General features: G+C 43.4%; 1 protein-coding gene across 1 annotated transcript in view; it reads right to left on the bottom strand.

Moving 5' to 3' along the window:
- Nucleotides 1–21,281, bottom strand: part of LOC115084824 (cytochrome P450 2D15-like) — an 83,710-nt gene that overhangs the window by 52,073 nt on the left and 10,356 nt on the right. Inside the window, 2 exon segments of the mRNA XM_029590149.1 lie at nt 13,636–13,788; nt 18,148–18,319. Of these exon segments, the coding sequence (XP_029446009.1) occupies nt 13,636–13,788; nt 18,148–18,319 (325 nt within the window).

The raw sequence follows: 21,281 nt of genomic DNA, 5'->3' as shown, positions 1-21,281 counted from the left end.
TCTTAGTCGCAATATCGAACCATACTGTCTGATGATCACTACTGCACAGGTGAGCCCCTACCTGAACATCAGAGACATTACCCCCATTAGTGAGCAATAGATCGAGGATCACACTCTCCCTCATGGGTTCCATTACCATTTGTTTGAGCAAAGCACCTTGAAAGGTATCCACTATCTCTCTACTTTTTGTAGATTCCACAGAAGGGATATTCCAATCCACATCTGGTAGATTAAAATCTCCAACGAGCAATACTGCTCCCTTCTTTCCAAACTTTTGGATGTCCTCGATCAGGTCTCTGCTCAGTTCATCTATTTGGGTTGGAAGCCTGTAGATCACACCAATAAAAATGGAAGCACCATCTTCTGTTTTTAGAATGGTTCATAAAGCTTCTTCTTTACCCCATGTCCCTTGCAATTCAGCTGTTGGATATTGTTTTTGACATACAGAGCTACTCCTCCCCCCCTTTTCTGTCCTCTCGGTCCTTCCTGAACAAGTTATAGTTCGAGATGGACACATCCCAATTATGAGACTCCGAGAACCATGTTTCTGTAACAGCAACAATGTTCAAGTCTGCCTCCACCATTAGGGCTTGTATCCCATTATCTTAGTTTGGCAGAATATCTGTAACTAAGATGAACATACTCCTAAGATTTTGCTATTTTTTTTCAAACACTTCCAGTTGCTATTTCAACAAGAGTGCTGAGGGAATGGCAGAGAAAACTTCTTTGTTTCATTTGGAGAAGGCCCCCCTCGGGTGGCAAGCAAGGTTCTTCATCAATATAATAGTCAGGGAGGTTTGGGAGTCCCGAAACTGGCTTTTTTATTATGCTGCATCGCAATTGAGAGCACTATCAGAATAAACACAAATTTTGGATAGATTTGGAGCATGATACGTTAGGTTCTCCATCTATTGAGATTTTAATTTGGGTAACTGAAAGGTTTGAAGATCATATGAGGAAGGGTTCTCTTTTTACATACCACACTTTGGAGTTGTGGCGGCAATATAGGAAGAGGTTGGTGGGTGACAAACAGTTCTGGCATCGATCCTCCTTTTTGCTCTATAAGCTTAGGTATCGAAAGATTGGAACAGGTATGGGACAGGAGGGCTATACGCTCATTTAAGGCAATTCGACAGTTATACAGTCTGGAGGAAAAAGATAGATTTCATTATCTGCAATTAACATCTTTTGTCAGATCTAAGGGAGTAAATAGAGGATCTCCATAAGAACAGATCAGTGTTTGTGTTATACTTTTCAAGAGCTGACACGGTAGATAACATTGCGGTAGATAAAATATATGTTATTAACTGGAGTAATGGAACATAAACCAAAACATATTATAGCCTGGGAGGAAGATCTTTCTGATCTTACTGAAGACACCAAGTGGGTTCTATGTTATCACTTTACTGGGAAAAGTTCAGTGTCTATTTTGATACTGGAAAATGGTTATAAGATACTATATAGGTGTGATCTCACCCCAGTTCAGTTAGAGAAGATGTTCACTGGTTTATCAGATCGCTGTTGGCGGAATTGTGGTGGGAGGGGTTGTTTTTCTCATATCTGTAGGGATTGTACAAAAGTGGTAGGATATTGGGGCATAGTAATTAATTTAATTGAAGAGATCACTGGAAGTAGGATTCAGAGGGATCCTAAATTATTTTTTGGTTACTTTTAGAGCTGATGCAATAGCAGAGCAGCATAGATGCCCAATTCTTCATATTATTATGGGAACGTGCTGTGAATTTGCAGCTTGGTGGCTCAAAGTAGATGTCCCTCAAGAAATACATTTGCAAGAGAGGCTCATTCACCTGTTTTAACATGTATCAGTTATCTGCATGTTTATATGATTTTAGGTCAAAATTTGAAAAAATATGGGGCCTTTATATTGACTGGAAGGGCGCCCTAGATACTGTTGTGGATTCATAAAATATATGATGCTATGCAGCCTGTTGGATATTCAAAATGGAATTGTTTAGGGAGAAGGGGGGGTTTGTGATTCAGATATGAGAATGAGAATGTGGTGTTGAAGGGGAAGAGGGAAGAACTGGAAAATGGTTTTGCAGTACATATTAACAGCATTACGCATTGTGGATTTTTTGTAATGTAATTTGTTCATTTTTCTCTTTTTCTTAGTGATGTTATTGTTGTCAATCAAAATGCTGTGTTTAAAGGTGTTTCCTGTAAAAATATTTGTGCCTTTGTATGTGTACTGCAATTTTGTTAATAAAAAGTAATTATTAAAAAAGAAATGCACGGAGAGCGTAAGGCAAGACTCGAAAGAACTACTATCTTTGTGATATCACCTGAGGGACTCCGGGCTTCGGGGCTGCTTGCTTTTACCGAATCCGACGGTAACCCGATTGCTGAGACCCCGCTGACACCACGGGGCGGGTCTAGAGTGCGGAAGCAGGAAGCCCATAAAACCAGGCAGTGAACGGCGCGCAGCTGATGCCGGCGCGCCGCCTAAGGGGCGCGCGGTATGTCAGGCTCAGCCTGGCTTCGCATGGTTTCACCCGAAACAACTGACTTGATGGAGAGTCTCTAGGTAATGACTTTATTTTCTTTCTGGTCATCCTTAGGGGTCACTCTTGCGGTTTATCTTGGCTATACAGTAAGAATATTGAACTGATTTCTTTATTAAAGCTGTTCCAGCTTTGAATTATGCCCCCTAAAAGGAAGGTGAAGGTGAGGGTTTTTCCCTCGCTTCCATTACCTTCCCCTATACAATCTGAAATCAGTCGTTTTATGATCTCACCTGCATATAGTAAGGAAGGTATCGATGAGCCTGATGTGCCAATCAGTCAGGGAGGACTGATTGTGCCGACAGAGGAGGCCTCCCTTAGTCCTAACACAGGACTTCCTCCTGCGCAGAGAGATGGAATTGGATTTATTGGAGAAGCGACTGGGGAGACCTTTTCGTCCAGTCCGGAAGCGGGAGGGAGTGATACCCGAAGTAAAGGACTGATATCCCAGGTAGCTGTGGGTGTTGAAGGAGCTGAAGGAGGAATGGAAGTGTTGTCTCCCCATAAAGGGTTAGAGACACAACTGACCAACGGGACACCCCCTATCCCAATTCCACATCCCGCAGTGGTAACCTTGGACACCCTATGGGAGATGATGGTGAGGGTTGGCTGGCTGCCTATAAAATTCAGGATACTCTTTAAAGCACTCATGATGATTCACAAGGCTCTACACAACATCTCTCCCCTCAACCTTTCTTTTCGACTACAGCAGCACACCTCAAAGAGACCGATCAGAAGTGCATACCAGAACATGCTTCACACCCACCCGGCTACAACTTCACTGAGGAAACGAGCTTTGTCCACTGCAGGTCCCCTCCTTTGGAACAGGCTTCCACCAGACCTCCGCCAAGAACCCTGCCTAACAACTTTCAAAAAGAAGCTAAAGTCCTGGCTATTCACCCAAGCCTTCCCTGAGAGCTAAAACCTGATGAAGAGACAGACGGTATCCATATTATTATTATTATTATTTATTTCTTTTATATACCGACATTCAATCGAGATATCACATCGGTTTCCAGATAACCAAGGGAATAGGGCGTAGTCCGCCCTATTTTACAAAAAACAATTATAACATATTATAACAGTGGTACATGGAACAAAAGGTTATAGGATATAACAAAAGGTTATAGAAAATAACATATGTACATGAATGTGTTGTTGATAAAATAAAATTGGGATAAGGGACTTGTTGGGTAGGTAATTTAGGAATAGAGGTGGGGGGGATGAGGGAAGGGAGGGGGGAAGGTGGGGTGGGAGGAAGTAGCGGAGTGAGGGATTCAGGGGGGTGAGAAGACTTGAGTATGGGATGAGGTGGGTTGCGTTCGGGCAGGTTAAGGGTCGGGTGGGAAGGCTTTTAAAAACAGCCATGTTTTTAGGTGTTTTTTGAAGGTTTGCAGTGATGGTTCATTTCTGAGACAGGTGGGGAGGGTGTTCCATAGGGTGGGTCCCGCTATTGTTATGGCTCGTTTGCGGGTTGCGTTGAGGTGTGCAGATTTGAGATTGGGGATGGCTAGGAGGCCAGTGTTGGTGGATCTGAGGGTTCTTTGTGTGGGGTGTGGATGTATTGCGTTGTTTAGCCAGTTCATTTTGTTGTTGTGTATTTTTTTGTGCATGAGGGTGAGTGTTTTGTAATGGATTCTTTGTGTGATGGGTAGCCAGTGGAGTTCTTTGAGGGTAGGTGTGATGTGGGAGGATTTTTTGTTGTTGGTGATGATTCTGGCGGCGGCATTTTGTAGAACTTGGAGGGGTCTGATGTGGATTTCTGGTAGGCCGATGAGAAGGGAGTTGCAGTAGTCGAGTTTTGAGAGGATAATTGATTGAAGGACTGTTCGGAAGTCGTGCGCTTGGAGAAGGGGTTTAAGTTTTTTCAGGGTTTGGAGTTTGAAGAATCCATCCTTAATTGTATTGGAGATGTGTCGTTGAAAGTTGAGTTGGCTGTCAATTGTTACTCCTAGGTTTCTTGTGGATGGAGTGAGTGAGATTTGTGAGATCTGTGGCACTCCCGTGTTGATTGAGGTTCCTGGGTGGTTGGAGGGGGTGCACTTGAGGGGATAAGAGGGACGGTCATCGTGGATGTGAAGGATTTCTGTTTTGGCTTGGTTGAGGCATAGTGATAGTTGGGATAGTAATTGGGACAGATTTGAGCTGAGGTTGTTCCATTTTTCCATGGTGAGTTGGATGGACTTGTTTATGGGGAGAAGTATTTGTATGTCGTCTGCATAGACGAAGTAGGTGAGGTTTGCATCTGAAAGGTATTTGCATAGTGGGAGGAGGTAAATGTTAAAGAGGGTTGAGGAAAGGGAAGAACCCTGTGGGACCCCATGTGTGAGGGGCACTTGAGAGGATTCGGATGAGTTTGTCTTGACGATGTAGGATCTGTTTGAGAGGTAGGATTTGAACCATTTGATTGTGGTGTCTTGAAGACCAATTTCTTTAAGTCTGGCGAGGAGTGTTCTGTGATTGATGGTGTCAAAGGCGGCTGATATGTCGAGGAGTATCAGGAGGAACGATTTGCCTTTGTCACGGCCTCTGAGGATGGTATCAGTAAGGGAGAGGAGGAGGGTTTCAGTGCTGAGGAATTTTCTGAAACCGTGCTGTGCTGGCTGAAGAACATTATGGGTTTCAAGGTGGTCTGTGAGTTGGTTGTTGACTGTTTTTTCTATGATTTTTGCTAGGAATGGGAGGTTAGAGACTGGTCTGTAGTTTGCTGGGTCTGATTTGTCGAGTTGAGGTTTTTTGATGATTGGTTTGATGATGGCATTTTTGAGTTTTTCTGGGAAGATTCCTTGTTCGAGGGATAAGTTGATGATGTAGGTTATTGGTTTGACAATGATCTCTCTGATGAGTTTTAGGGTTTTGACGGGGATGGGGTCTAATGGGTGGGATGCAGGGTTGGTTTTTTTGATGATGGGTTCGATTTCTGTAGAAGCAACAGGTGCGAATTGTGACCATATGTGGATGGGGGGGTGGATGGCAGTGGGGTCGTTGTGGGTTTGTGGAATCTTGGCAATAATGTTGTCGACTTTGTCCTTGAAGAATTGGGCTAGTTTTTCGCTGGAGATGTTGCTGGAGTTAGGCGTTGTGTCATTTTGGATGGGGTTGGTTAAATCTTTGACATAGGCGAAGAGGGTCCTTGGGTTTAAATTGGTAATCATGAATTCTTGACGTGTAGAAATTGCGCTTTGCTGTGTTGAGATCTGTTGTATAGTTGTGTAGTAGCGTTCTGTATTTGTCTTTCAGGTTTGAGGTGGGGGTTCGTCTCCATTGTTTTTCAGTTTGTCTCAGTGTTCGCTTTGAGGTTTTCAGTTCTTGGGTGTACCATGGGGCTTTTTGCTTTGTAGATTGTTTGATTTCCTTTCTTATCGTGGGACATAATGTGTTGGCTATGTCTGCGTTGATGGATATCCAGGAGTTTGTGGCGGTGTTGGCGTCATTTAGGTTGATTGTTTTTAGTGCCTCCGGTAACAGTTCGGCGATGTCTTCACTGGAGCATGGTTTGGTGAATTCGATGATTCGGTTGTCTGTTTTTTGTGGGTTTGATTGGAGTTGAAGCTTGGCTTGTATGAGGCTGTGGTCGGACCATGGGATGGGGGTTGTGGAGGGTGGTCCAGTTGCGGATATTTTGTTGTTTAGGAAGATTAGGTCCAGGGTGTGGCCCGCTTTTTGTGTGGGCGTGTTGATGATTTGTGTGAATCCAATGGCAGACATGGTGGATAGGAGTAGTTCACTGGTTGGAGAAAGTGGATGGGAGTCGATATGGAGATTGAAGTCTCCTAGTATAATGGCTGGCTCTTGTAAGTTGATGTGGGTTGTGATGGATTCGATTAGGGGAGAGAGGTTGTGCTGTAGGCATCCAGGTGGGGCGTAGAGGAGGAGGATTTGGAGATGTTTAGATTTGAATAGGTTGGTTTCGAGTGGAGGTGGTAAGTTAAGGGAGTGGGAGGAGAATTTAAGTTTTTTGTGAGCTAGGAATAGTAGGCCACCTCCTTTTCTTTTGTTTCTGGGAATGGAGAATATGTTGTATGTATTTCTGGGTAGTTGATTGAGTAGGACAGTGTCGGAGTGTTTCAGCCAGGATTCGGTTATGCAGAATATGTCTGGTTGGTCGTCTGTGAGTATGTCATGGATGATTGGCATTTTTTTGGTGATCGATTGTGCATTGATGAGGAGTAGTGTAATGAGTGTGATTGTGGTATAGGGTATGTTAGGGTTGGTGTGGATTTTGGTGAGGCGTCTAGTGATGGGTGTGGCTTTAGGAGTGTGGTGGTGGTTGTAGCGATGAGGTAGTTTGGGGATGTATTGGGCTAAGGCCATTGTGTGTGTTTTTTGTGTGAGGGGTTATATTGTTGTGAGTTGTGAGATTGCTTTTAGAAGATTCATGGGTTGAGTGCTGGGAGGCAAATATAGGGGATTGGAAGGTTGCTGAGGGTTGTGGTGGGTTGTGGAGGGATTGGTGGGGAGGGTTGTGGAAGCAGAAAAGTATGCGGGAGTACACTGTACATACTCCTTTCTGATTGTTGTACCTTATATCACCTGTGGATACCCTCACTTTGTATCTAGTTTTGTACCCTGCCTCAGTTTATCTTGTTCATGAATATCTCCCTTAAAGTTCTTTGTCAACATGTTACAATGTATTCCGCCCCAGAGGCGTCAGTTCAGTTCCATGTAAACCGGTGCGATGTGTATTGTATACAGGAACATCGGTATAGAAAAAGTAAAAATAAATAAATAAATAAATAAATGATGGATGGAATGATAAAAAATATTAAAGGTCTGGAGAATAAAGTGGATGCACTAAGTACTGGACATCAGCAAGAATTTCTTCAAATTCAGAAGCAAATTAAAGATTCATCTGAAAAAATTAAAATACTTGAATTAAATGAGAAGAAACATCAAGAATTTCACTCAGCTGTGGTTAAGGATAGAGACAATATAGCTAAGAGAATCGAGGCTATTGAAAACAATTCCAAGCGCTTAAATTTAAGATTTTTAAACTTCCCCAGGATAATTGGGGAAGTTCCTTTAATTACCTTAAAAAAATTTCTGATTGAGAATCTTGGTTTTGCAATAGCTGATTCTCCTATTGTATCTAATTGTTACTTTCTACCTAAACCTAGATATATAATACCACAAGAATCAGGTCAAATGTTTCAAGGAAATTTGACTAATTTTTTGGAAGATTCCCTTGCTCAGGTGATTGATAGGGGTACATTGTTGGCAGTATTTTCCTCAATAGGTGACGTTAATTCAGTTATGAAGAGATATTTTGCCAAATACCCCATCAATCACATGGGTCAAAATATTAAAGTGTTTCCAGACTTGGCTGCTTCCACACAGGTGAGACGGAAAGCCTTTTTAGGCTTCCGTCAAGAGGTAATTGCTTTGGGTTTTTCCTTTAATTTAAGATTTCCGTGTAAGTGTTTAATTGCAAAGCATGATGAAGTTTTCATTTTTTTCATACCTGACCATTTAAAGAATTTCCTGGAACAAAAGAAGTTAACAACTTCATCTCCCGTGCCCAAGGTAAACATAAGTAAATGATAATGCAGGTTTCTGTATTAGCCCTGTTGTTTTAGGAAGCTTAGAGTACTTATACGCCCCTAGTTTTTGTTGTTGAAATGCCCCATCCCTCTCAAGACTGGCTTGAATGATAATGGTGTTGATGATGTAAGGAATGTCTTAAATGTTAGTGAAAATTATTTAATTATCAAACCATTTTTTTTTGTGTGTTCTGTAAATCATTGAGTGTGATTTATTAGAAAATATATAAATAAAGAAAAAAAAAAAGAAATGCACAACACTGGCAGAGTTTAGTGTGTCTTTCTTTGTCTTGTATTGCAATTATAAGGAAATAGGGAGAACAATTTTCAAAAGCATTTCTACAGGTAAGACGCTGTTTTACATGTGAAAATTGGCTTTTTTGAAAACTGCCTGGCCCTCTCTGCGGGTAAGAGCACATGTGTAGTGCCAGTGCATGCAGTGAGAGGAGGTGTACAGCACTGTTTCACTGGAATAAGGACCCGCACAAACAGTAGATGTAGGTCATTTTTCCGACACAGTTTTCAAAGAGAAAGGTTTTAACACAGTATTCCAGCTCGTCCCACAGGAATAGACCCACAAACCTCTCAACCCATGGATGGTGTCAGCTGCATGGCTAAGACCTGGTAACATCAATTAGTATGGGCTGGTAGCGCACTAGTAGAGTCACTGGTTAAAAGTCCAAAAATTGCTGATCTGATTCCTGGAAAGGCTCTTATGTGAACCGAAGTGAAAAAAAGATCTCCCTAGTCAAATTTTCAGTTTCTGACCTCGGAGAGCAGTGGCCAGGTCACTACAACTGAGTCAAAAGTTCGGCTGTTTGAATCATGGCAAACTGCCCACGTGAAATACAAGGGAAAGCACAAAGTCAAAACTTTTATTTTATTTGCCAGTATTAACTGTTTCTGCCTTTGATAGTGTGAGTCTTACAGTAGCAGTTTGTAATCTAAATAAAAACTCAGACAAAAAAGGTTTCACTTTACTGAAGGTAGAACTTGAACTATGTAGCATATCTATATATTTTGCCATTTTTAGATTTCAATGTTATTTTTGTGTATCACTAGGACATATTTCCCATACTCTTAGACCCGGTCAGCACTACTGGGGGACTTACTTCAGCAGGAACTATTGGGAGAGAATAACTGCAGCTTGAATAAGGATGCTACCAAACAGTTGTACTGACACTCTTGACAACCACATAGTGCTTTCTAAAGATGTGCATTGAACTCTGAGCTGCAGCTATGCAAATCTCCTTCACAGATGCTTGTGCTCTTTCTGCTGAGGATGCAACTTTGGATCTTGTAGGAGTGTGCTATGATAAAAGACAGTTCTGATGCTTTTGCTGCTTTGCATGCTTCTGCAGTGCAGGTCTTGATTCCCCTGGCAATAGATATTTTTCATGCAAGTGCTCCTATTTTGTCTCCATTTAAAACAAGCAGTTCTATTTTTCTGAATTTCGTTTTTGCAAACTAATACTTTAGGATTCGCATTACATTTAATAAATGAAGCACTTTCCTTAGTTATTCTTTGACTGCAGTGTCTAGAAAAATCTCTCTCAACTCAGATGAAAAATAGAGGGCTTAGTAATAAACAGTGAGGAATTTCTGCCAGTTCATGTCGGCTCACCAATCCAGAACCTTTTTTGTTCTTGCTTCCTTTTCCCCATTGGGAAAAGTGGAAGGTGCAGGCCACCACTGGACCCGACCCAATACCTTTTTAATTTTAAAAATTACTACTGGTAACAAAAACCTACACAGTTCTCCTACGTTTAGGGAAGATTTTGTGTTCCATACTTGGGTGTTTTTCTTTCTGCTTCTGACCTGCATTCTCGCAGAGAGACATTGCAGATGGATTTGGATACCCTGTTCAAGTGGATGGCAGAGCAGCAACACCTCCATCAACAAGCAGGACCAGTGCAGGAGAATTTGGCGCCCTAGACAAACCTTCAGTCATGCACTCCTAACCTTAGCTTACCTACTGAAAAACAGCTCCAGCACAGCACTCCCTTCTTTGGCAGTATTGGCTTTCCCTCTCTGGGCCTTGTGCTAATGGGATCTTACCACCCCCAAAACTTTGTCACTTTAGGCAACTGCTTAGTTTGCCTAATGGAAGCACCGGCCCTGTCAACAAGTACAACAGCAGTTCCTTCACCAGTTCCCCCAACAGCAACAGCAGACATAACAGTGGACAGAGAACTTCCAGTGAATCGAACAGCAGCTCCTGCAACAGGTGATTGCTCTAGGCTCCATCTCCTCTCTAGGAGGAGCCCCAACAAGAGATGGTGCCCCACTCAGCCAGCTAGAGTAGACCTTTGTTTAGAAGGGCCTTGTCAATGACCTGGAAGTCTTGGTGACTTTTGAAAGAGCAGCAGAAGCAGCAGCATGGCCCAGAGTACAGTGCATCTTACAGTTAGCCCCATTCCTTGTAGGGGAGGCCCAAGCAGTCTCCCAGACCAAAAGTGAGTAAACTACAGCTCATGAGCCAGAACTCGCTCATCAACACATTTTTTGCAGCCTCCCTGCCTCTGTCAGGAGCAATTTTACCTCCGGCCCGCCAAAGCCATCCTTGATCTGCCTGCCCAATGTCATCATCGATGACCTTTGTTGATGACTGTGGTGAACTGAACACACTGCCTTTCTCCATGCTGCTTCTGTTCACCTGAAGCCACTCAGTTGCTGCAGGCAAACTGCGCTGCTCTGGAGTAGGACTCCTGGGGAGCTCTACTGAGCACTGCACATTCGTACCACTTCCTTAGGGACCCAAAGAAGAGCACATTAAAGCATGTGTTATGAGTGGCGTGAGTGTGAGCCCTTAGTGCTGTAGCATAGTTGATACAGCCTCGTAGATGAACCTACAAAGCCTACACTGATAGCTGGCAAATGTGCCCTGGAGCAGGAAAGGCTGCAGCTTCATCTATACCAGGTGCCTTCCCCGCAGGTTGAGCCCTTGGATTCTAGCAGCTGGGTGCCAAGGGCAGTTGAGCAAGCAAGAGTCCAAGAACAAGTCAAGGTCAGGGCAGGCAGCAGACAGGAGATACCGAGGGTCGGGCCAAGGGGTAAGCAAGCATGAGGAGGTCAAAGGCTGAGGTCAGGTCCAGGAGGCAGGCAAGCAAGGTCAGGTCCAAGGCCGAGGCAAGAGGTTAGTACCAGGAGATCAGGCCGAAGATTGGACAAAGACAGGCGAGGTGAAACTGGACATGACAGGCTAGGCAAGACAAGGCTGGATGAGGCAGGCTGGGCGAGGCAAGGCAAGATGAGGCAGGTTGGAAGGCAAGGCTGGAACAGGAACACAATAACAGGATTGCTAGTGCAACACCCCACCCCGCCTCCCCTATGCGCTTCATCCCCCACCCCCGCGCTACCCCCCCACTTTGTCGTCTCTTGTATATAATTAATTTATGTCCAACCTGGTTAACCACATGTAATCTCATTTAATAACTGTGGCGCCCGTTGGCTCTACAGTAAAGTTGTCACCTTTTAACTTCCTATCCTTCCTCCATTTATCATTGTAATTTCCTTTCTCAGTTGTCTGTAAACCGACATGATGTTTTTTTTTACGAATGCCGGTATATAAAAGTTATAAATAAATAAATAAATAAATAAATAAAAAACAAACTACTTCAAGACAGGAGACCCACTGCTGAGGCAGATTGCAGAAGGCGTGGCTGGGTTTAAATTCCCAGCCGCGCGACATCATTGGAGGGCACCGACGCTAAGGTTTCCCGCCATGGGGCTTGCTAGCATGTGTGGATACCGTGCGCACGCGCCTGTTTAGAAAAAAATGCCAGCAGAGGAGTGATGGTGGTGTGCTGGGCCGCAGCCTGAGCAGGGAAACGTCCAAGTGAGTGCGGTCAGTTGCGGGTCTGCCCTGCCACCAGCCAAAGATAATAGCCTTCATGTGCGTGGGAGTCCAAGCAGGACAGGAAATGGGAGCTGATCAGAGTGGTGACAGGAAGTGGAAAATCAGAGGGATTGTGACTGATACTGTGAAGCTTCAGTACGCGCTCCAGGTCCCTCTCTGGGGGAAGCTTTTCATGAGGCCATAACTCAGGTGCCACCCAGGACATGGGGATGTGTGTTCCAATTTTTTCCCTGGGCTCGGTGCTCTCCCTCAGGCAAACTATGCCACAGCTGGGGAGAGTACAAGAGGAGGATAGGGAGATGCTGGGGAGAGTGCTGATGTTTGGGAGGGGTCTCCTGAGATCGAAGAGGGGACCATGCTAACCTGAATCTTTTTTTTCTATTTAAACTACCAGGCTTCATTAAAACTACTAGAAATCCCCTCCCTCAAACAAGCACGGCTATGGGAGTCTCATAAGCGCATTTTTTTCTATTGCGGGCCCAGCCCTAAGGAATAGTCACCCACTGGAAATAAGAGCTGAAAAGGACCTGCTTCATTTTAGGAAGTACTAAAGTTTTATTTGTTTACCGCGGCCTGCCCTGACTGATGTGATTCCCTTCCGCCTCTTAACCTTTCAGGTTTCCAGTAGTTTTTGCTCCTTAATTGCTAGTGCTGCTTAATATTAAATTACTGTTTGTCTGATTTTATTTTGTACATTTTTTGTACTCTGTTGAGATTTGCAGCTCAGCAGAATAGAAGTTTGTATAAATAAATAAATGAACCACTTTAAATCAGTGTTACCTATCTAATCACCTCAGTTTGTTCTATGTTTAGCATCAGTCTGTTTCCCATCATCCACTGCTTGATGGCTGAAATACAAATTGTTACTTCAGCCAATGCATGTTGAATTGAAGGTGATATAGGAATAAAGAACCGAAGGTCGTTGGCATAAAGCTGGAACTTGACATCAAGTCCGGCCAGCAATTAACAAATTGGTTTCAAATAGATGTTAAAAAGAATGGCTGACAATGCTGAGCCTTGAGGTACCCCTGTCAGAGGGTAATAGGAAGAGACTGAATGATCCATCCTGACTTGTACCCTCCTATCAATCAGATAGGACCTAAACCATTCTAATACCGTATCCCTAATACTGATCGCCTCTAATCTAGATAAAAAAATAGAATTATGAAGGGTATCGAATGCAGCAAAAATATCTAAAATGGCCCATACACAGCATGCATTAGTGTCAAATCCTCAATGAAACCTTCCAGACATAATATAAGTAAAGTTTCTGTATTGTAGCCAGAATGGAAATCATATTGATGCCAATTGAGAAATTCATGTTCCTCAAGATATTCATTGAGCTGTTTTAATACCATGTCCTCAAGAATTTTATTTAAGAATGATAGAAAAGATATAGGACAATAATTTGATAACTCAATATGATTTAAATTAGGGGAGATCCTCTATCCTGATTAGTTTCACAACTTTTTAAATCACTCCCAGGTCTCCCAAATACTATCTGGTTTCCTGAAACTCAATTAAGAAATGTTGTAAAGACTATCAGAAAGGCTTGCTGTAATTCTCTATACAACCCAAAAAACTCTCAGCAGGGACAGTTTCATGTCCCCTTGGTGGTATAACTTGGCTTCTGCGCGGTGAGCCTCACCACCCTCCTAACTTCTCCATGTGTTGTTTCTTCTTTCCTATCTACCGATCCCTCTATGGAACTTACCTTCTTCAGACTCGAACGCAGAACTCAGAAAGCTGGCTTCCTCAATTATTCTCTCTTCTAGGGTCTTCTTCCCCATCCCGAAGTTCCGCAAGGTGGAAAGCGAGAACCTCCTCAGATCTTTCCAGGCGCGACCATACCTAGCCAGCACCAACCCTGGACAATTGAAACACAAAGCAAATGAGGACTCTTGACCTGCTCAGCCCCCAGAGGAACTCTGCAGAACTTAACATTCAATGGGACACAATTAGGCTCCATGCTCTAGAAGCCATGACGGTCACCTCGGATAAAATGATAGGTTCTCTCTCCTTTTTGGGGGCAGTCTCTTTAGCAAAAGTTAGCCTGCACATGTTGTGCCTTGGCAATGCTGCAGCCTTGCAAACTCCTTCCTGGACAAGGACACATGGGCTGCCGCTTGTGAGGAAAATGAATAGTTAAGCCATATAACCACCAGTCTCAGGGAAAAATGTTTTCAGGTCCTCTAGAAAAAAGCCATTTGCAGAAGTTAATCAAGATCAGTATAGGTATATAAAGGTTTATTTCTGTAAGGTAAAAAGCACGTGTACTCAGGAGCTATAGGTTTCATGCAGCAGTGCCATTTTGCATATGGAGCTACTTTATACTGGAAATAATTTCTGTACCAAAAAAATTAGCATTTTTTTTTTTTAGCTTTCTTTCCACAAATAATCTTCTTTACTGCATTTCACAGGGGGAAGAGGAATTGTTAAAATCCCATATCTTTTTATTTCTCTCCTGGAATATTTCCCTCCCTCACACCATGAGCATATTTGCGGCCTAACATGGAGGGGGACCTAGAGTTCTTCCTCGGCATTTTGTGTTTTGACAGAACCATTCACTTTCCAACGCCTCCCAGGCCACAACCCAGTACAGATTTTAACCTGGGGGTCTCAGCCACACAAACCTGTCATAATTCTCAGGCGGACTCCTTGATCGTGGTGAGAGAGCCTGCTGACCCAGCAGCCCTGAAATCACTGGCCAGGATCACGGTAGCACCATACGGTGATCCCGGCTGAAGAAAGGTAATGGGAGGGTTAGGATAAGGGCCAGGGAGTGATAGGCACAGGACGGCTCATTCTGAAAAAACTTAAGCAAAATTGGGGCGCAGGAAGGGATTTGGGGGAGGAGAGAGGCCAGCGCCAGTCCTTCAAATTTTGCTTTAAGAATATTTTGAGGGGTTTGGGGTCATGCGGGCTCAGCCCAGCTAGGTACGTTTTTGCCATTGACTGTGGGGGGGTTGTTGGGGAAAGGGCTAACCAGGTCCATGCTCCATTTTTTATTTTTTTTTAGCTATTCCCCACTTAACTGGACATGTTCTTTAAATATAGCCAGTTAGGTCTAAAGTTATCCAGATGTAAGAGGCCAGATAACTTCGGACCTATTCTCAGCCACCTCTTATTAGCTGGGAGGGAGGGAGGAGCGTACTGCTTGGATTTCAGCAAAGCTTTTAATACTGTCCCCCCACAGGAAGCTCGTTAATAAGCTGAGCAGCGTGTAGATGGGTCCCAAGGTGGTAGACTGGATTAAGAATTGTTTGGACGATAAACAGAGGGGTAGTGGTAAGTGGAATTCAATCAGAGGAAAGAAAGGCAATTAGCAGAGTGCTTCAGAGATCATTACTGGGACTAGTTCTCATCGCCATCTTTGTGGGAAATATCGTGGAGAGGTCAGAAGGAAAAATGTGCTTTCTTGCAGATGAATAAGATCTGCAAAAGAGTGGACACTCCTGAGAGAGTAGATATAATTAGAAATGATCTAAGAAACCTGGAGGAGTGGTCAATTACACTTTTTTAAATCCTGCTAAGGGTTACACACTACTTTGTTGATTATTTTTCCTTTTGCTTTAACCACACTATGTGACACTTTGGCAACTTGTGTAAAAATTGTCATGCCAATAAAGTTATTTGAATCTGTTTGCTCATGTTTGCCTCATCCCCTTCCCACCTGTTGTCTGGAAGGGGGTGGAGCAGGAAGCAGAAGACAGTTCTCTGATGATTGAGATGCCTAGGGATGGGGAGAGTCCTGGGGTCAGGAAAGTGGGATAGTGCTGGATTCGGGCTTGGGGACTAGGGTGAGTCTCATACCCGGAAACACTCCAGATCTGATCCAAAGGAATTGCTTGACCTTCAGGCCAGCTCCAGCTGCACAAACCAGAAGCAGGCCTCGAAGAAGAAAGCAGGTGGACTGCACAAGCAGGAGGAGCATCAAAGCTTATGTGGCAGAAGAAGAAACAGGAGCAGCATCAGATCTGCGCAATGGAAGGAGGAACATTGGCTGCATGTTGCAATGAGGAAACAAGTGCATTGTAGGCCCCCAAGTGGTGGAAGGAGGAGGAATCAGTCTGTTGCATGGGCCTGAAGGGAAATGCTGCTGCCCTGCCGGGGAGTGGCAGGAGGGGAGCATGGAGCAGGCCGGCCCAGAAGATACCACGGGGTATCTTCTGGGTCGGCCTGGGCGGAAAATCCCCGAGCCAATCTTTACGCGGAATCTGCCCCTGAGTGAGGTGCTGGGATTATCCCTAGAAGTGGGGGAGGGGGACGCAAAAAGGTTGGGAGAGAATGACAGAAAGAGAGAGAGCAAAAAAGTGTATGAGAGTGGGTGGGCCACCACCAAAAGCCACATGAGATAAGACTGAAGTACCTAAATATGTACATCCTCGAAGAGAGGAGAAACAGGAGGGACATGATAGAGTCATTTAAATTTCTGAAAGATTATAATGCACAAGACAAAAATATATTTTAGTAGAAAAGAAGTTGTAGCACTAAGGGTATATGATATGAATCTCCAACTGGGTAGGCTCAGGAACATCATCACAAAATACTTTTTCACAAAGGATGATGGTTGCCTAGAATGACCCCCCAGAAGAAGTTATGATGACAAAAAAAACCAGTAGTGGAATTCAAAAAAGAATGGACTATGTGGAAGATCCCTAGAGGCAAGACAATGGGCCTGAAGTACTCGGTAACCTGCATGGAGTAATGGGCACTGGGGATAACCTGCAAAGAGAAACAGTATAAACCAAAGCAGCATTGGCAATGCCTTGTGCTTCTTACAATGCATTTGGGTAACCTGCATTCTAGAAGCAATTCAGGTAACTGGTATGGAGCACTGGTTATAATCCTAAACAGCAGTGGTGTAATTGCACTGGGCCTCATCAATAAGAATGAGGAGGCTGGATTTTACCATGGAAGAGGCCTTCTAGTGGACATGGTGGAGGCCATCATTATAACAAATTTTGGGCATGATAGGAAAAGGGTGCGGAGATCATTTAAAAGGTGTGGGGAAAAAGAGTTGGTCCTGGGTTGCATGTGAGAACTCGTTATGTGCATCTATGCAACTGCAGCACCTCAGACTAGATTGGCCATTTTAGTCTTTCTCTGCCGTCGTTCACTACGTTATTGTGTATGTTACTATCACAGAAGCAATGGCATAACTTCCTGGAATTGCAATATTTATTAAAATAAAAGCTTTATTATTCAGCATTCATAGGGGGTGCCAGTTAATCAAATATGCTGGTTACCTGAGAGTCCTTTGTTTCCTGCTCCAGCCCTTCCACTCCCAGGCAGCAGCGTGCAGGATCAGGAGGGGCAGGGGTGGGGATGAAGTGAATGGAGCACAGAGCAGAACAGAGAAAAGCTATTCTGATCCTTAGTCCAGCTCCTCTCTTCCTTTCATTCTGCCCCACTGAAGCCGCTGCCTGGGCAGGATGATGGTTAACAGAGCATTCTGCATGGTAAAGGACCAGATAATGGAGCTTTTACTCTATTGTGATTTATTTATATTTATATGTAGAATGTCTAGTCATTGATGCATGGTTATGGATTACCTCTTACCAGTCATTGACTATTGCTGCTAAATAACTGATTGCTGTATGATTTAATTATGACTATTCATGTGTTTTATGGATTGCATTTTGCTGTGGGTTTTGATAATTTTGTATTGTGATCCGCTTTGAATGAATATTGTTTTGGGATCTGCAGAACGCAAGTAAATCAAATCAATATTAAGGCAGAAGAATATTAAATCTTCTTAAATAAATAAATAAAGTAAAATATTCAAGCTTGGTTTTTAGCACAAGAATCACTGTGCGTGTCCCTTTTCTAAGAATTCTGTCAGAGCCTCTTACTGTATTTGAAGAGTGGTACCACTACCTCATGCATTCTTCTGATGTGAGCAACACAATGCAAAGCTGAACACCCCCCCCCCCCCCTCCAAATCCAACGAAGCAAATGACACTGCTCCTATAAGGAAGACCTTTTTATTGTTCCTTCTGATTGCCAATTGTAACATCCGTAACTTGTACTTGAGATCTCTTTATAAAAAGGATGGATGGTCGTGCCAGCAGGCTGAAAAAGCATTTAATTGGCTAAAGGCCATTTTGTGATCTACCGTAACAAAAGATTCACACTTGGTTCCATTTATTTTTGGAGAAATAACAGCGCTTTGCTTGCCCAGCATTACAGTCTGATTGTATGTGATGAGTTGGCAAATACTTGCCTGCTGTATTGTCACGAATCCCCATGTGCTCGTAGAGGGGTAAGCGCGGCCGGTCAGCGATGTCCTCAGACTTGTTGACCAACGCTTCCTTTATTACCTCAAACCCATTCAGCACCACCAGGTTTCGCCAACAAATCTGAAGGCTGAAGATGTTCCCAAACCTTTTACTCAACTGTGAAGGGCAGAGTAGGGAAACGATGGAAAAATTATACATGTAGCAAGGACAGGAAGAGCAGGAACAGATCAGAGGGCTGGGGAGGGCAAAGAAGAAGAGTGACAGAAAATAACTATGTGGAAACAGAAGTAATACAGACACAAACAATTCTCTAGCCATTTTTTTTTTTTAAGTGGGTATGAGACTGTAGGACTCATACTACAAGGCACTGGTAACTGAGGCTACTGAGAAAGCTAAAACCGAGGAAGCAAGAGGTGATGTCATAAGGTTCTGCAGATACATACTGTTTCACTACGGCAGTGATTTTTCTAAACAGCAGATTTACAAAGCTATTCACAAGTATAAACAATGTAGATTTGTTGGATTCTGTTGCATTTTAGCATGGCTGGACTACCTTCACAAATCAGCCTGGGAAACTTACTCCTGCCAGCTCAGCCTTTAATTTCTGAGATCGATAGTTGAGCTTTGCACAGAAGGAAAATAAACAATTTACAATCTATTCAGTGCTGCTTCTGAGTACCAATTGCGTAAAAGCCTCCATGTCTCTTCCTGTCCCTCCATATGGGTTACAGATTTCTCCCTGATGCTTCCCACTAGGAACGGAGCAGACATCTCCCAATGTGGACAGGCCCACTTGATCAGGTTCAGAAGAGGTTTTACTATATTGCCACCACGCAAGGATTTTAGGATTGGTGCTGTCTTATATCAAACCTCTTGGGAACAGTTCACGTGGGTTAAGGTACAACTGCCTTCCAGAGGTATGCAGACAAAAATGTTTAATTTTGGGTTTTTTTAATTTCCCCACTTTCGAGTTTTTTTTGTTTTGTTGGTTTTTAGTGCACACTAACTGGAAATTAGGGTGCACGATTTTGATTTAGTGCGCACTAATTTTTAGTGTGCAGTAACTGAAACAAAATTTTAAAAATGCTGCACATCCCTGCTGCCTTCTACTCACTTCGCTGATCAATGCAGCAAACAAACAAAGAATGTGCAGTACAATGGGGGCAGAATTCAGAAAGCCGGTGAGTGGAGGAGCTGTCTAGCTAAATTTAAACAGATAACTTGTTCTGGACATTCAGCGGGATAAACGCCTCACTGAATATATTCATCTACCGTTATCCGGCTACATGGTACGTCTGAGCATAACTGGTTACGTTTTAAAGTTATTCGCTGCACGTGGCTGGATAACTTGCCACTTAACTGGATTTATTCAAAAGATATCAGGTAAAGTGACAGCAAAGGGGAGCAAAAAAAAAAAAATCTCCAGGGCCTCCAGGCTTAAATTTTGAGCATCCCTAGCTTCTCAAAACCAGTAAGAGATTCGGGCAGCCAAAGGCTCAATTCCACTTCCACCCCTCCAAACAGAACAAATGCAAAATTTGAAAGGCATCCCCCCCTCTCTCGCTTACCCATTTTATTTTAATAAAAATCTGGCTCCCTCCTGCCCTCTCCCCAACCATAACCTCTTGGTCACCCTCCTTACTCTCCCTGATCTGCAAAACCCCAGCTGGGAGCTCTGAGGCAGAACTAAAGTTATCCGACTAGCTTAGCCAAATATAGTTGAAAACTGGCTAACTTTGCCCCCCCCCCCCCCCCCCTGGAATGCCCCTACATCATCTGGCTACATTTTAGCTCGATAAGTGGCCCCAATATTCAAAAGTTGGCATTTAGATGGATAACTTGTGAATTATCTGGTTAAAGGCCTTTGAACAGTGACCCCCAACGTGGCCATGGATTCAAAGGATGATTCTGCAGATAAGGGGGCACTCCTTTCGGGAGGGTACTACCGAGAATGCGAGAGAAAGGGGGTCTTCTGGATTCCCCAATCTCTCTCGTGCAGAAATAAGAGTCCACGAACTTAACACATCTGTGACAAGCTTTAAAGAGTTATTCTCATTTCCCCAGGTCATAAACATATCCAAGTGGACTAACGTGGCAACCACAATACTTTGTCCAGTCTCTCTCCAAATTCCTCTGACACGATGACACCAGAGAAACTATGTAGTACGTGCTGCTTTTCCAAACACTCCCATTCCCTGGAAAATCCCCAGAGAAACACCTTATGTGAGGCCAGAGAGGTGCACTGGCTCACACCATTCCCTGAGTGAGGGCAGTGGATTAAGGTCGTGAGGGACTTAACCCCAGAATTACCTTTTCTCACAGAGGAGAGAGGAGGCTGGCTAGAAGCCGGGTGATGGGTTTGTTTTCATAGCAGGAATATATCTGGAGCCTTCCCAGTTGTGTACAATCCTAGCTATAATGTCTTCTATTTTATTACCAAAATGAAAAAAACCCTCAGAATTTGTAATAAAGCAAGCTTCTCTTTGCCCTCTGGTGCTACAAGGTGTTAAGAGCTACTTGTGTCCTGGTAAACTGAGTTTTAATAGACAACAAAGGACTAAAGGCAAACCCAGGTCTGTCAGCATGCAATTGCCTTTTAAGACCAGTATGACTTTATTCAGTTCCATATGCTTTTGGGCAACATACACTATAATATGGCTATGGAAAACGACCTTAACTCTTTCCCAAAACAGAGTTCTTTGATAACCCGTATTAAAATAAACAAATTCCTCCCACTTATTAAGTAAGAAAGATTTGAAAACAGAATCTTGGTAAAGATGGGATGGAAATCTCCAGTGACCTTTAACTGGGATGTCCGTTGGGCCCTCATGGTTCATCCAGATTAAGGAGTGGTTCGTATTTATTTATTTATTTGTTTTTATATACAGACATTCAACGCATATTGTCACATCGGTTTACACAGAACAAGTTGAGAAAGTTACATTGCAACAGGATATGGTAACTGGGAGAGCAAAAGAGGGGGAGAGAGATTTAACAGGGAGATAAGGCAAATAAAGAAAATTTAACAAGCAAATAAAGCAGATAAAGAATAACTGGGAGGGGGTTTCTCTTATGTTCATTTAGGCATGTGGAGGATCGGGATTGTGTGTTAATTGAG

Source organism: Rhinatrema bivittatum, chromosome 2 (assembly GCF_901001135.1).
Source record: "Rhinatrema bivittatum chromosome 2, aRhiBiv1.1, whole genome shotgun sequence".
Lineage (NCBI taxonomy): Eukaryota > Metazoa > Chordata > Amphibia > Gymnophiona > Rhinatrematidae > Rhinatrema > Rhinatrema bivittatum.
Note: the sequence above shows the minus strand (reverse complement) of the source record. Positions and strands in the feature narration are given on the sequence as shown.